We start from the raw sequence: 16683 nt of genomic DNA on the forward strand, positions 1-16683 counted from the left end.
TGAGCAACACAATGAAAATATAAAAAAGAATAGAAGAAACTAAAAACAATTGTAATTTGACAAACAGAGATTTAACACCAGATGTTTAAAGGCAGAAGCAGATGGGAGGACCTCTAACTTTAGGGTTTGTTGAAGAGCGTTCCATGTGTTGGGGGCATCAATAAAAAATGCTGTCTTGCCCAGATCCGAACGTGCTTGTGGAACCCTAAGAGTAAGCCAGCTGTTGGATCTGGTCTGATAATATACATGTATATGAATTTGTTTATAGACAGTTTATATTTTTGGGATGTGTGAGGTTATGCGCATAATAATTCTGCTTCATTTATACATACACATCAAATCTGTAATGCCATCCAACATTATTCAAAAGACACTCTCTTGGTATTGCGCTTTGTGTACATTTTTTGTTGGGTTGGACTTGAGTCGGGATAGGGGCATAGGGAAGGGCTCTGCCAAAAGATGTCTGGAGAAATGTACAGTATAATAAATAACAGCTATATATATATATACTGCCCACTCCCATTTTATTTTAGAAAAACACCAGTGCCAGGGATCTTATTCACAGAATGCGTGATGCTCGGTATTTAATGAGGTCCTAAGATGCATGAGAGGACAGAGGAAGATGGAGGAGTAATAATAATAATAATAATTTCTTAAATTTATATAGTGCCTTTCAGGAAACCCAGGTGTGTACCGATGAGCCCTTTCAGCTTGCTCTTTAAACTGACTTGGGTTTGTCTTTCTCTGCTTGCTGTGAACTCGGGTCCAGACTTCTGGACAGAGAAAGATACTCACTGTGGAGCTGGCAGGATGAGGAGGAGGAGGAGGAGAGGCAGCAGGAGGAGCAGCAGCAGGAGGAGCAGCAGGAGGAGGAGCAGCAGGAGGAGCAGCAGGAGGAGCCAGGCGTTCGAGATTTGGTTAGTAACACAACACCAAGGACCTCTATGGAAGCTCACACATGCCTGTGATACGGTATATCCATCCGCCTTGCACATTTTGTTTTTCTCATAAGCTGCCATGGCAACTATTATTTGGGAAAAGACAACATTTACACGCAGCGTTTATGTCACGCAGAAACAACAACATATCTGAGTGCAGGATTATTCTCGAGCGTGACAGTACAGCCGATTACGCGTTTGAATGAGTTGACACATACGCATAACACTTCACTTTTCTTTGGTGTTTCCCCAATACAGCATGTGTCTCCAAGCATTGCTTCCAAACAAGAGAAGACAAGCCAACAAGTTAGTCAACTTCCTCTCCACCCAGTGCCAAGGAGGAGCCACCAAAATGGCCGACCTCCCTCTCCCCAGGAGCTGAGTAGAGTGACCTACAGGTAGACCGGAACAATATTTCAAAACCCCAGTGGTTATTATTCCAAATCCACAGAATAATAGTAATTTTACCTTTACCTGGAGCATACATATGAAATATTATGATATTCCTATTCTCATAATACAATACCATGGTATTTCCATAATCTTTGGTGACTATGGTAGTGACAAGAAAATAATGGAAATACCATGATATTACCATTGGTATAATAGTTTGAATTGGATTATACCATGGTATTTTTTAAGGACAAAATTTGTGTGCGTGTGTGTGTGTGTGTGTGTGTGTGTGTGTGTGTGTGTGTGTGTGTGTGTGTGTGTGTGTGTGTGTGTGTGTGTGTGTGTGTGTGTATTGTGCAATGCACCTATGCCACAGAAAGACGCCTGAGCCCTTATCCATGGAGGACGTGTGCTGCCAAAACCCTATGGGGGTGAGGGAATACATTACTCACGCAGGATGACAGTCCACAAGATATTGTAAAACTATTTCAAACTATTTTCAAATCTCTCACATTCTTTGTTTAGATAATTGGCCGTGAATCCAAGCTATGGCGTAATTATGTGGAAGACAGCTGAGAGGTGACATTACTTCCTGCATGATGTCACTACACACAGTGTGGACAGCTGAGAGGTGACATCACTTCCTTCATGATGTCACTACACGCAGTGTGGACAGCTGAGAGGTGACATTACTTCCTGCATGATGTCACTACACACAGTGTTTGACAGCTGAGAGGTGACATCACTTCCTTCATGATGTCACTACACGCAGTGTGGACAGCTGAGAGGTGACATCACTTCCTTCATGATGTCACTACACACAGTGTGGACAGCTGAGAGGTGACATCGCTTCCTTCATGATGTCACTACACGCAGTGTGGACAGCTGAGAGGTGACATCACTTCCTTCATGATGTCACTACATGCAGTGTGGACAGCTGAGAGGTGACATCACTTCCTTCATGATGTCACTACATGCAGTGTGGACTTGAACTCTATCCATTGGAGAATCTTTGTTGTATACAGTTTAGGAACTGTTTTATACTTTCTTTTGTTTAAAAGATAATAAAATGTTTACTCTATCTGTTCTGCATTTCATCAACCATTACTGAGCTTTTTTTTGTATTGTTCAATGTAAAAATGTGTTATCAATTATATGTGATATGACAAATGCTGTTGACACACACTATTAAAAGATCCTGTGCTATACTTAAGTTTTCTAAAAGAAAGAAAAAAGAAAGTAACTACACCAACGTCTTACAATTAACAGTATTTCTTTGTGCTGAGCTGAGTTTAACTTATTTTACATGCATTTTATGCATTTAGCAAACACTCTGATGGAGAGTGACTTGCAGCAAGTGCAACAGTAGAGAGTAAGCTCAAGTTCTAGTAGGCTAGGTTACTAAGATTAAGTAAACACTTCCTATAGTACTGACCCTGATACAATAATTATAGTCTACAATGAATGCATAATAATATAATAATAATAATAATAGTAATATAAGCATGAGAAAGACATTTTTGTTTTTCTGTTTCAAATTATGTTTCATTTGAGTCAGATATAGATAGTTATCTTTCTTTCCCATAGAAAGTAGAAACTTTTTTGTTTTATGTTACTTCAACTGTTCAAATTATTTGGGATTAGTAGGCTACTGCGTCTTTACAAACTAAATTATCTTTCTAGTTTTATAATGTCATTATATAGGCTACATAATAAAACCATAATAGAGTATCTTGTTGTTGTTGTTGTTGTTGTTTTTGCACTTGGATAACAAATTAACGATTATAAAATACAACATGACATGACATTTGTGTCTACATGACTACATATTTGAAAATAGGTCTAAAGATATCATAATTGAAGGCATGTTTAATCCATTGAAGCCAATTGTGTGCAAATTGGTTATGTATTCCTGATTATTTCAATGTGTTAGTAAACAATAATGGTAACCTACTTTGTTGTATTTTTCAATAGACAGTAGCCTTTCCCTTTTATTTGGACGGTACACAGATATTATTAGATATTAGTGGAAAATCATATTTCCCAAAATCTTCTAATGGGTTCTGACAGGATATCTTAATTGTGGCTAATGGTGTTCAATTCACAATTATGACTCCTTCCCTTCAACACATTTTAGAGGTTGTTAAAAAATCTTAAATGCTTATATTTTTCTCTTATGTTTCTTATCTTGAAAAGCCTATACTCAGCCTGGCTGTCATTGGATGATGAGATGAAATTGAAACTGTTAAACTGAAGATCCCCCCACAAGTTGATGCGGCTGTTTACTCTCTGCTCTGCGAGTGAGACTTCAATATAGGTGTCAGTATTTACAGATTGAAGTAATAAAGCGGACTACGCGGCTTTATTCAAAACACTTATCATCTTGTCGACCTCACGGATATGGCTGCTTTCAACCAATCAATGACAAGTCAGCAAACATCAAAGCAGAGACCAGCCAACCACCTCTCCTCCGAAGGCCTGTCCTGTGATGGAGCCTGACTTCAGCCTATATATCTGGAAACGGATCCAGGAGCAGTTTATGTATGACGTTCAGTGTTCTGTATAGTTAAGTATAGGCGGCCTAGATTTGGACACCAAAAGAGGACGTATTGCGGGGACACGTTTTTTCCTCAAGAAGCCTAATACAATTCTTACAATCCTGGAGCTCTTGGACAGAATGGCCACAGGTGCCAGCGACTGCGAGTGTCCCGAGAAAGTTAGTCAATATCGGATTGACCATCTCCTCAGCGCCGTGGAAAGTGAGCAGCGGGCGGGCAGCGAGAAGGGCGACCCCACGGAGAGAGAGCTAAAAGTATCCTTAGATGAGAACGAACTTTGGCAAAAATTCAAGGAGCTCACAAATGAAATGATAGTTACTAAAAATGGCAGGTAATTTCTTGCATTTCTGAACATTTTCTTGTCAGTTGACTACTTCATTTCCAAAAATATTACATACTAACTCCTAGTTGACCATTCATTTATTTTTGTTTTAATACTGATTATCAGTCGTATCGACAAATCCAATTAACGAAAACACAAAATAAAGATCTGGCCCTTGTGCGTTTTGGGAGCAACGCGGCTTCTCACTCTTAACACTTTCCACTTATTTATTTCCATTAATAAGGCGGATGTTCCCCGTGCTGAAAGTGAATATTTCTGGGTTGGATCCGAACGCCATGTACTCTGTTTTGCTGGACTTCGTGTCTGCGGACAACCACAGGTGGAAGTATGTGAACGGGGAGTGGGTCCCCGGAGGCAAACCCGAGCCCCAGACCCCGAGTTGCGTCTACATCCATCCGGACTCGCCAAACTTCGGGGCGCACTGGATGAAAGCTCCCGTCTCCTCCGGTAAAGTCAAACTCACCAACAAACTCAACGGCGGCGGTCAGGTAGGAGAAAAGAGGATATTATACGACATATTGTCTTCTGTGCGAACGTGCCTCATTCATTTCTGATACAATTTTATACTAAAATGTATATTGATGTCATAGCATTATGATAGTTGATTATTGAGTTTTGATGTCGGCTACTATTTCAGATCATGTTAAACTCCTTGCACAAATACGAGCCACGAATCCATATTGTGCGCGTCGGAGGGCCGCGGAGAATGATCACAAGCCACTCTTTCCCAGAGACACAGTTCATCGCAGTAACAGCCTATCAAAACGAGGAGGTTGGTATAAATTACATCCCCATGGCCAACCAATTAAATGAATGAAAACAATGAAACTCTAGCTGTGATCAGTGTTGCGTTGTTATTATGGGCTGAGCCGCCACGCAGGATAATGACGCCGCGCGCGCGCGCGGCCGCGCGCGCATGCGCATATGTTCCCTCGCGCACAATAATACACTTTGTTTGTATAGCCTTTCATACAGAAACTGCAGCTCAAAGTGCTTCACAACAGAATTAAGACAGGCATAAAATGAGCACATAAAGTGCAGACATATAAAATCAGTTTTTCACATTAGGATCTAACATCCCAACAGGCAACCTTGTTTATGGTTTGATTCAGTTTTAATATAAATAATAAAAATAAAGAGAAGATTAATTAATTATCTACTCAGTCCCGAAGTTTGTGATGTAGATATGTAGAATGTCCCGGGTTGCTGCTGTTTGCAGAGTGTGTTGTTGTCCGGGGGTGAGTGGTGGTGGGTGGGGGTCTGTGGGCAGCGGCAACTTGGGACGTTCCATATTTACATCACAAAGAGTCCCAGACTGGTTGAAGACACCAGCCTATAGTGGCTATTGTTATGATAATGCGAGGTAGCGCCGGGGCCCGGGACTCGGCAGGTAAACACGAGCCGAGCCGAGCGCAGCGCGTTCTCGCGAGCGCGTGCATGTGCGTGCACGCGCTTCTGCTCAAATCTTTAATACTCAGTGAGGTACCACTGAGTGGTACCCCGTGCCATGAACAACGCATGCCTGGCTGTGATAATTATACAAATGTGTATTTTGTGCGTGCGTAAAATGTCTGCGCGTAATTTTACGCACAGCATTTGACACTGTGTGATATTTTTTTTTGGTCATTCAAATTTGTATAAATCTTTTGGAGCAGTACAGCATATCAACAAGCAGATACAGTACAATACAGGACATTTACACAGAACAGAAGACGGTCATCCCGTAACATAAAACTAAATAAAAGCATAGACATGAAACATTTACAAGTTTCAAGTTTCTTTAATAGTTGTCATACAGAAGTACAGAATACTTTTATACAAAATGCTTCTTACTGTTACGCTCCAGAGACTGTGCAAGACAAGATAAGTATGAAATAAAATAACATAGTATAGCATGTAAATTAGAAGAAAAAAAAATGAGGTCACAGTGTTCAGTATACATATGTACAATGTTCGATGCAGAATAGACGTAACTGAGTTACCATATAATATACAATACTGTGCAGGGTACTAATACAATACTATATAGTGCAAGGCAGAAATGGGATGAGGTGCAATTTAGGTACAATTTACAGTGGGTGTACGAGTTGTAGTGCAAATCCTTTATCAATAAATATAAAGTGTGTTTGTGTGGTTTAAGTGAGTGTGTGCGTGTGGGTGTGTGTGCTGTGTGCATTTGATGGTTGTTGCATAGTGTTTATTGTTCGTTTAGCAGCCTGATGGCCTGGGGATAGAAGCATCTTCTGAGTCTTTCTGTGCTCGCCTTAAGACTCCGGTATCGCTTGCCTGACCGCAGCAGTTACAGTCAATAATTAACATATTTACATTATATTGTAAGTTCAGTTTAACATGTGACCAGAATTAAACCCATGTCTCTGTTGTCCCCCCTACCATATACTATGTTCTCATATGAGGACATCATCATGTATTTTGTGATTCCAATCTTTTGACGCAGCAACCCCTTGTCATATGTTTTATTTTGCTCTTATTTATTTACTTTTTTTTTAGATCACAGCTCTCAAAATCAAATATAACCCTTTTGCCAAGGCCTTCTTAGATGCAAAAGAGAGGTAAGACTATACGTTCACTATATTTCAAAATGTCTTTCTCAATAAAACCTTTATTTGATCATTATTATTAAAGTGCACAAGGCTCAGTCAACAATTTCATTACATGGCTCCTTCACAATAGATGTTTCCTTCACTGCAGAAGTGATCACAAAGACATTATGGAAGATGCCAATGAAAACCAACAATCATCTTATTCTCAATGTGAGTATGTTATGGATTGTTGTGGATTCATATTTCAGTCACCCCACATTTTCCAAGCACAAGCAACCGTTCTGGCATGACTTCATCTTTTTTGTGTCCCGTCTGGCCCCATGCAGTGAGTGGCTGGTTTCTCCCAGGAGCGGGCTCTCTCTGCCCTTCCTCCAATCCTCACAGCCAGTTCGGGAGCCCCCTCTCCTCCTCCCACGGCTGTGAGCGCTACTCCACCCTGAGGAACCACCGCTCCGCTCCCTACTCCACTAACCCCTACACCCACCGGACCAGCTCCCCCAGTGAGTCCCCTCCATCAGGACCTACTCCTGCGTCCTACACCCCTTCTCTCCTGCTGGCTATTAACTAGAAACTCAAACAAACCTGGCAGACCGGGGGAATGTTTAGCATTCCTCTGGCCTTTGTGTGCCTGAACCCTCAGAGTTGTAAACAGCTGTCCGTGCAGGCAGGGGAGCGTTCACACACCTTCAGCTCTCACTGTGGAGCACCATGAGACACTTTGACAAATGTACAAGATGTGAACAGGGTGGGTGTCGGCATGCTGGGGAATAGTGATGTATTTTCTTATGCAATGATCATTGCTCAATATCTAAATTCAAAATATAGATGATTAGACATCCTTTAAAATGTCAATGATTTGGTTTGTAAAGTCTAGTTTGTAAAGATAACTCTTAATGTCAACAATATTCCATAGTGAGTTTTACTTTCAAGTAATAATTTTGTAAGAATACATGTGAGGCATAGCCAGAAATATGAGTGTAGGTGGGCCCAGAGAAAAGCAGGTGGGCCTAGCCCACCTATCATCACCAATCATACAAGGGGCTCTGCAAGGCAAACAGGTATAGCCCATAGCTACACCCTGCATGTCTCTAAGGCGCTTGTTACACTGACTGTTTTTGTGCTCGTTTTTATACGTTTTTGAATACGTTTGCTGTCCCTTTTACACAGAAATGCGTTTTTTGGCGGATACGTTGTGGCCCTACTGAAAACACTAAATTGTGTTTTCCGTTTTGGAGTAGCGCCAAAACTCGCCGACAACAGTCGTGTAATCTGCACGGAGCCGTTGTTGCGAAAACGCCCATGCGCAGTAGATACCATCTGCGTGCCTTTCCGGTGACAGCAGAGCTGTCCCAAATAGCTGCAGCTACCATGTGTTGTCAAGTTATTGTTATAAGGACCCCAGTCCAAGCTACAACAGTCTGCATTCCCTTAACAATTGTTTGTATTGAGCCGTATTGTATTGTACCTATTATGCAATATGTTAAATAAAGTTTACATCCATTCATTCTGCTAGCATTACCGATTGCATGAGCAGCTGGCTAACGTTAGCTATCAGACCCTGTTAGCTCAGAGCTCCTCTTTCAATCTTAACAAGCATTAAACAAAATGGCCCAGTCATCTATTCACCTTTGTTTAATACACACGGCGTTGTCTCTAATGTTATCTAGCTACTGATAGCTCCCGATATCATCAGTTTGGTGCTGGCTAACTAGCGTGAGCTAACGTTAGCTTCTAGCCACAATGCTATACTGTTATAATGGCATATTCCATTCACGTTAGCATGCAGCTAACAATGTAGCTAACAAAGTCACCGATCTTTTTTGAGACTAAACTATCCGCTCTTGGTGGTCACTTGTGTTGATGTTAGTTTTGTTTCATCAACAAATGAGAGGCAGAACACACAGTGAATGTATCGGTTTTGTTTATTGCACTTTTATTACACTTTGCTGAAAAAGAAGTGCTGCATTGGGTAAATAGGCAAAGATGGCGGCGCCTGCCTTGTTGACATTTTCTTTGCAGGAAGTGTATTGGCACATTCAAGTTCTGATTGGTTGAAAATTGCCTTCATGTTCGCCACCTACTGCTTTGGCAGTGTACTACATCACTGTGCTCAGGTGACGAAACGAAAGTGTGACCCACCTCCCGCTACGTTGCGGCGAAACTCATCTGAAAATGAAACGAAAGTCTAACCGCAGCCTAATTTGGGAAGGATCTGTTCAAACCATCCTATGTCTCTATCTCTGTCTTGCAGCCGGGTACTCTGATAACTCCTCAGCCTGTCTGTCGATGCTGTCCAGCCATGATAACTGGTCCGGTCTCCAAATGCCCTCCCACTCCAGCATGATGCCCATCACCCACAGCAACTCCAGGTTGGTGGATTCAGGAGTTCTCACTATGGTTGGTGGGGGTAGGGTCCCGGTGGTACTTATTTTTCTTTAATAACTTTCTTTATTGGACGTTTTCAAAAAAGTAAAAAGTACAGATAGTTATACAAATTATACATCCCCCCCCCCCACTCACGGAGAGCGATAACAAACATACATATAATACAAAAAAAATATATATATATATATATGTGACAGAAAGAAAAAAGTACTACGATACTGATATAACTGCGGTGAGAAGACAAACAATTTGAAAGAAATTAATTAAAATAGGGGAGAAAAACAGAGGGGAGGGGGGAGGCTCAATCATCACAGTCAGGCAGGGATGCAGTGTTAATTTTGTCAACGAAAATGATGACTAAATATGGTTGTCAACAAAGCTTTTTCCCCTGACTAAATCTAGACTAAAACAAAAAAGACAAAATAGAGACTAAAACTGACTAAGACTAAAATGAAAAATAAATGAAGGTGACTAAATATGATGAAAACGAAAAAGGAGCATTTGACACATGACTAAGACTAAAACGATTGGTTTGATTATGTCTTATGGTGTATATATGTGGAGCACTACTATGCTCTATAATGTATATATATTATTTTTGTACAACCAGGGGTCATGTCTGCTTCACATGGGCTGTGGAAATGTTCGGTTCACTTTACTGTTTTTGTTATTTTAAGACTGGTGAGCAGGTATGCAGTGGTGGGCATATGCGGTCAAACGACGTTTAGGCTACGTCACTGAGGCAGAAGTGCGCGCATCCTATTATTATGCAAAGTCTAGGTGATAAGTGCCGGCCGGGGTGCCTATATGGCGCGACGACACAAAAATGACTCGTCGCGCCGTATACCCCGGCCGGCACTTATCACCTAGACTGTGACACTGTGTGTGTGTGTGTGTGTGTGTGTGTGTGTGTGTGTGTGTGTGTGTGTGTGTGTGTGTGTGTGTGTGTGTGTGTGTGTGTGTGTGTGTGCGTGTGTGCGTGTGGAGTGTTGGGCGTGTGTTATGTGACAAAAGACCGCCCGTCTCGTCCCCAGCTCCGCCTCATGAAAGAGGAGAGAGCCATGTATGCGCGTGCGCGGGAGCGCGCGTGCACGTGGCGTTTGGCCTTGGCCCATATTACGACTGCACCACTGCTGGTGAGGGTCTTTAACTGTTTACATATTTAACTCATTACGTTATGGGTGGAGTGGGGAGAGGGGCGTCTACATCAATCTATGATCCCAATAGAAATTAATGTGAATTTGACTTTCTGTAGCGGTACATATAATTGCATTACAAGAGAATAAAATGCCTTTTCTTTCATTAACGAAAATGTCATCTGTTTTCTGCGACTAAATCTAGACTAAAACAAAAAAGACTAAATTGAGACTAAAACGGACTAAAACTGAAATACTCAGACCTGTAGTTGAGTAAAACTGACTAAAAGAAAAATAAATGAAGGTGACTAAATATGATGAAAACAAAAAATTTGCATTTGACACATGACTAAGACTAAAACTAAAATTAAAATAGCTGCCAAAATTAACACTGCAGGGATGTCGATGATTCTATGTGCTTTAAAAGGGGTCTCCAGGTCTTCTCAAAGATGTTAACACTTTCAATGCCAGCCATTAGACACAGCCCTCTGTAGCAACGCCAACGTTAGATAGATAGGAATCCGTCACCTTGTTTGTAGAGCTATAACTATATTCTATATTATAGCTATGGATACTGTTATGGTTTGTAACCGACCTCAAACGCAACGGCACAGACAGGAAGTTCAGAGTTAGCCAAATGCTAGGGCGTATTTATTTACAGAGTCAAAAGATGGAATAGGTACAGTAATCAAACAAACGGGGAGACTGCCTCCGGCAGAGTCATCAGCCGCTCTGCAGAATCCTCCTGGCGACAGTGGTGGGAATTTGGCATATGATGTTGTAGCGGCTCTGCAGATACTCCCAGCTCTTCCTCGAGGTGGGAAACGGAGAAAGAGATAGGTATCAGTGTTTTCCCCAACACACAATTAGCAGAGTCAGTGCAAACAAAAGATGTCTTCAGTGCTTCTTCTATAACACACAATCCGGCTGAGTCCAGTGCAAACAAAATTATATCTTCAGTGCTTCTTCAATAACACACAATCAGAATTATCCAGAGCAAACAAAATGATCTCTTCAGTGTTTCTTCAATAACACACAATCAGAACTTATCCAGAGCAAACAAAAGGATATCTTCTGTGTTTCTTCAATAACACATAATCCAAATTATCCAGAGGGGTTTGATTCCACTCACCCAAGTGCAACGCGTAATGGGTAACAAGGCGCAGCTCCAAACAGTTCTCCACAGAAAGGTCCTGGAGAGAATATAGACCAGGAAACAGCAACGGGAAAAAAGCAGGCAAAGCAGTTGTATTCCAGAACGACCCGACAACGATAGCAAGAAGGTCTGTGTATATAAAGCCTTCAGGGGCGCTAATTACAAACTGTGACAGCTGCGTGATGAGATCGATACTTGCTCCAAAAGCGTGTGGCGGGGAATGCACCAATCAACACGGCACCTTAAAGGAACGGAGCGCGTGGCGGGGAATGCATCAATCAACATAGTACCTTAAAGGAACGGAGCGTGTGGCGGGGAACGGACCAAACCTCACAGTACCCCCCCCTCCATGGGAGCCACCCGGCGACCAGCCCGACCCGGCTTGCCCGGATGGGCACGATGGAAGTCGGCGATCAGGCCGGGATCCACGATGAGCTGGCGGGAGACCCAGCTCCGTTCCTCCGGGCCGTACCCCTCCCAGTCCACCAGGTACTGGAACCCCCGACCCCGCCGTCGAACGCCCATCAACCGGCGGACCTGCCACTGGGGGTGACCGTCCACCATCTCGGGAGGAGGTGGTTCCGGAGCAGGAGGCATCAGGGGACTGAGAGAGACAGGCTTACCTGGGAAGTGAACTGGGGCCCCCGGTCCGAGACGACGTCCTAGGGAAAACCATGGAGGCGAAACACGTGGCGTGTTAGGAGGTCCGCCGTCTCGGCCGCCGAGGGAAGCTTGGGAAGGGCCACGAGGTGAACCCCCTTGCTGAACCGATCCACCACGGTCAGTAGGCACGTGTTCCCCTGGGAAGAAGGAAGACCCGTGACGAAGTCCAACGCCACATGGGACCAAGGACGGCTCGGAATGGGAAGCGGCTGCAATAGCCCGGAGGGTGCCTGGTGGGAGGCCTTGCTGCGGGCGCAGACTGCGCAGGCCAGTACGAACTCCTTGACGTCGTTCCTCATGGTGGACCACCAGAATCGACGAGCCAGGAAGGAGAACGTGCGATGAACGCCCGGGTGGCAGGCGAACCGGCTGGTATGGCCCCACTGGAGGACCCGGGACCGGACCGAGTCGGGGACGAAGAGACGATGAACCGGTACATTGCCTGGAGCGCGATGGAAGCGTAGGGCACGCCTTACCACCCCCTCGATGCCCAAGGTGACTACTCCTACCACCCTGGCCTCTGGGAGGATGGGAGTTGGGTCCTCAGTGGTTGGAGCCCCCTTGGAGTGTAACCGGGACAGGGAGTCGGCCTTCGTGTTGCGGGAACCAGGGCGAAACGTCAGCGAGAAGTCGAACCGACTGAGGAAGCTGGCCCATCTTGCCTGCCGGCCATTGAGGCGCTTGGAAGCACGGATGTACGTCAGGTTCTTGTGGTCCGTCCAAATGGTAAATGGCTCCTCGGCCCCCTCTAGCCAATGACGCCACTCCTCCAAGGCAGCCACAACCGCCAGCAGCTCCCGATTGCCGATGTCATAGTTCCTCTCGGCAGGGAGGAAACGACGCGAGTAGAAGGCGCACGGATGTACCTTCTGGTCCGTTGCCGACCGCTGGGATAAGATAGCTCCTAGTCCAGTATCCGAGGCGTCCACCTCTACGATGAACTGTCTCTTGGGGTCTGGATGGAGCAAGATTGGGGCGGAAGTGAACCTCTTCTTGAGGGAGCGGAACGCAGCGCACGCCGCTGGGGACCAGTCGAACGGCAGGGCGGGAGAGGTCAGCCTGGTAAGCAGTTCCGCAACTTGACTGTAGTTCCGGATGAATCTTCGGTAGAAGTTGGCGAACCCGAGGAAGCTCTGTAACTCCTTCCGAGAGGTGGGTTCCGGCCACTCCTCCACGGCCCGGATCTTGCGAGGGTCAGCTCGGGTCAAGCCTCTCTCCACGATGAAGCCCAGGTAATCGACGGAGTCGGAGTGGAATCGGCACTTCTCTGCCTTGACGAAGAGCCGATTGTGGAGGAGGCGCTCCAGCACACGGCAGACATGCTGGATGTGTTCCTCGAGGGTCTTGGAGAAAATGAGGATGTCGTCTAGGTATACTACCACAAACTCCTCCAGCATGTCACAAAGGACGTCGTTCATGAGCGCCTGGAATACCGCCGGAGCGTTGGTGAGGCCGAACGGCATTACCAGGTACTCGTAGTGGCCCCTGGGAGTCTTATACATACGGTGGGGAGGAGACTGTACATTAGGAGGGTTGTAGCTGTCAAAGCTCCATCACAAATGCAGTTATGTGAATAGAAAGGTTCCTGTATATGCTCTCGTATTATTGTTTATATAGGCTACCTAATACCGACATCAAAATAGATTGTATGCCTCTACAAATCATATGCAGGTAGAACATTTACGGAAAATCCGTCGCGATTTGGAATGAAATTGACGGAGAACTTTAATCCCTGGGTATTAATCGAACGAAACGAAGAAAAAGCAGTCATATTCCAGCATGGTTATTAATGACACCAATGGCAAACAGTGGTTAACGGTCTTTATTAGTGTTTGCGCTGCCCAGGCAGCAATGGTCGTTAAGTTAATAGATATCATATCCGACATCACCGTACCGTGTACATGTCTGTCAGCCTGTCGCGCTCGGCTTAGTCCACTTTTCCACATTTCGAGCACGGAGCGTAGAACAAATTGTATTTATCAACACAGAGTGTGCGTGGGACACGTCTACGCACATGTGATAAATCCCGATTTTTCTGTACGTACACACATTCTAAATTCTGTGCTTAACAACGAAAATAGAACACTTTCTAAGAATTGTTGATAAATGAGGGCCCAGGACCAGACGGCTACACAGCCGAGTTCTACAAGAAGTTTCTTCCTAAGATAGCCCCTATTCTAAACTAAATGTAAATGGCACTCTCCCACAGACTCTTACCTTAGCCACGATCTCTCTAATACTTAAAAAAAACAAAGACCCTCTGGAATGTGCTTCATATCGTCCAATCAGCCTACTAAATGTCGACTATAAAATCTTAGCCAAGCTCCTAGCAATACATTTAGAATCAGTCCTTCCGTCAATTATCTCACCTGTCATGAACCATTTTAAATTGGGGCATGTAGAGGAGTTTCGGGAACGAGTAAAATGTGCAGGTCCTCTTCTCAGACCTGTGGGGCAAGCACTGATTGATTGATTGATTGAAAACTTTATTAACAGATTGCAGAATGGGTACAGTACAGTACAGCTCAATACATACAATTGTTAAGGGGATGCAGACCAGAGAAAGACTTTCGTCTTGTTTACATCAGGGTCCCCCATTTTCAATTCATTGTAACATATATGACAGACAGATAGACAGTACTGCTACATCTATACATTTATGACATACCAGATTTGCAAATACAGTACTGTTTGTGATACGAAAAGAGTCCAGAAAAGAAGTATATACATTTGACGTAGAAACTGTACATTGGAGGAGGTTGGGTAGGTGGGCGGGGGGGTACTGTACATTGGAGGTGGTTGGGTGGGTGGGGGGAGGTTGGGTAGGAGTGGGGGGGGGGGGGGGTTGGGTAGGAGGGGTGGGTGGGGGACACTGTACAACTGTACAAGCAACACTGTACATTGGAATATTGACAAGACCATACTTGGTCATTTTTACTGTACATTGGAGGGGGTTGTGTTAGGACATTTACAGGGGCCAGTTTCGAATTGCAGTCTCCCGTAGGTGTTTTTTTAGAGTGTTTTTGAAAGTGGGTAGTGATTCACATTCCTTTACAGCTTTGGGTAGTGCGTTCCACATTGATGTGGCATAATTGCGAAACGTGTTTAGTCCCTTGTTTGAGCCGAATCTGGGTTTAACATGATTTGTGGAGCTCCCTCTGGTGTTGTGATCGTGGTATTCACTGACCTTTGGGAAGTATTTTGACATGTACATGGGTACCTTGGTCGTGTAGTGTATCTTGTAGACCAGGCCCATTGCAAGTTGCTGTACTCTGTCGTCTACTCTAAGCCATCCTAGGTTGTCAAAGTGGGCAGGGGTGAGGTGGGTTCTAGGAGTAAGGTCAAGCAGTAGTCTGACCAGTTTGTTTTGAGATGTTTGTAATTTTGTTTTTAGCGCCTTTGAGGGCTTTGGTACCATGAGGTGCAAGCATAGTCGTAGTACCCTTGAATGAGTGCTCCTGCCAGAGTCTTCAGGGTATTCTTGTTTACCAGTGAGGAGATCCGGTACAAGAATCGAGTTCGTTGGTTGACTTTTTTTATTACATTGGATGCCATTTTGTCACAGGAAAGATTTGCCTCTAGGATTGAACCCAGGTAGGTAATATCTTCTTTCCTTGTGACAATATTGTCACCCACTGTAACTGAGAAGCCATCGGTCTTGCTGAGTTTGTTATTTGAACCGAAGAGAATGGAATCTGTTTTGCCCATGTGTAATGATAGTTTGTTATCAGCGAGCCATATGCAGATTTTGCCTAGTTCCGAGCTGAGGGTTTTTTCAACCTGTAACCTGTTCTTGTCAGAGACCAGCAGGGCTGAGTCGTCCGCAAACAGGAACAAGTTACAGTCACAAGCTGACGACATGTCATTTGCATAAATTAGGAACAGTAGCGGACCTAGTATGCTTCCTTGTGGAACACCACAGCTTACTGTGAGGGGGGGGGGGGGGGTAGGGTACCGTTTACCTCCACCATCTGCTCTCTCCCCTCCAGGTAGGATTGCATCCAGCTCACTGATAGACTATCAAAACCAATTGCTTTTAGCTTGTCAATCAGAATGGTGTGATTGACAGTGTCGAAGGCCTTTTGGAGGTCCAGCATGACCATGCCGCAGTATTTGCCCGCGTCCACCTCTTGTTTGATGTGGTCGTTTAAATAGAGAAGGCATGTGTCAGTGGAGTGGGATGTTCTGAAGCCAGATTGGAATTCGTAGATTAGATTTTTTTCCGCGGGATATTTTTCGACCTGTTCGTATACAATTTTTTCCATGACTTTCGAGATGGAGGTAAGGATAGAAACAGGGCGGTAGTTGCCTGGGTCTAATTTACTGCCTTTTTTGTGCAGGGGTGTTACTCTCGCAATTTTGAAGTCCTTGTGGGACGTGTCCCTGTTTTATGGAGAGGTTTATTATGTGTGTGATGACTGGGGTGATGGCGGCTGCTGAGTCTCTGAGGAATTTGGAGGGGATGTTGTCATGGCCAGTGGCCTTGTTAGGTTGGAGGGCGCTCAGTTTTTTGAGTACCTCATCTGTTGTTACCATTTCCAGTTTGAAGT

General features: G+C 44.3%; 1 protein-coding gene across 1 annotated transcript in view; it reads left to right on the forward strand.

Annotated features, from left to right (window-relative positions):
* Positions 1-3996: 3996 nt before the first annotated feature.
* tbxtb (T-box transcription factor Tb) overlaps positions 3997-16683 on the forward strand; it is a gene marked incomplete at its 3' end in the record, with an annotated part of 31576 nt that continues 18889 nt past the window's right edge. Inside the window, exons 1-7 of the mRNA XM_084321418.1 lie at positions 3997-4220; positions 4456-4720; positions 4870-5004; positions 6741-6802; positions 6942-7003; positions 7120-7293; positions 9045-9162. Coding sequence (XP_084177544.1) covers positions 4009-4220; positions 4456-4720; positions 4870-5004; positions 6741-6802; positions 6942-7003; positions 7120-7293; positions 9045-9162 — 1028 coding nt within the window. The 5' untranslated portion in view covers positions 3997-4008. The remainder of the gene's footprint in view (positions 4221-4455; positions 4721-4869; positions 5005-6740; positions 6803-6941; positions 7004-7119; positions 7294-9044; positions 9163-16683) is intronic.

The sequence above is a fragment of the Notolepis coatsorum genome (genome assembly GCF_963971535.1).
Source record: "Notolepis coatsorum genome assembly, chromosome: 9".
NCBI lineage: Eukaryota > Metazoa > Chordata > Actinopteri > Aulopiformes > Paralepididae > Notolepis > Notolepis coatsorum.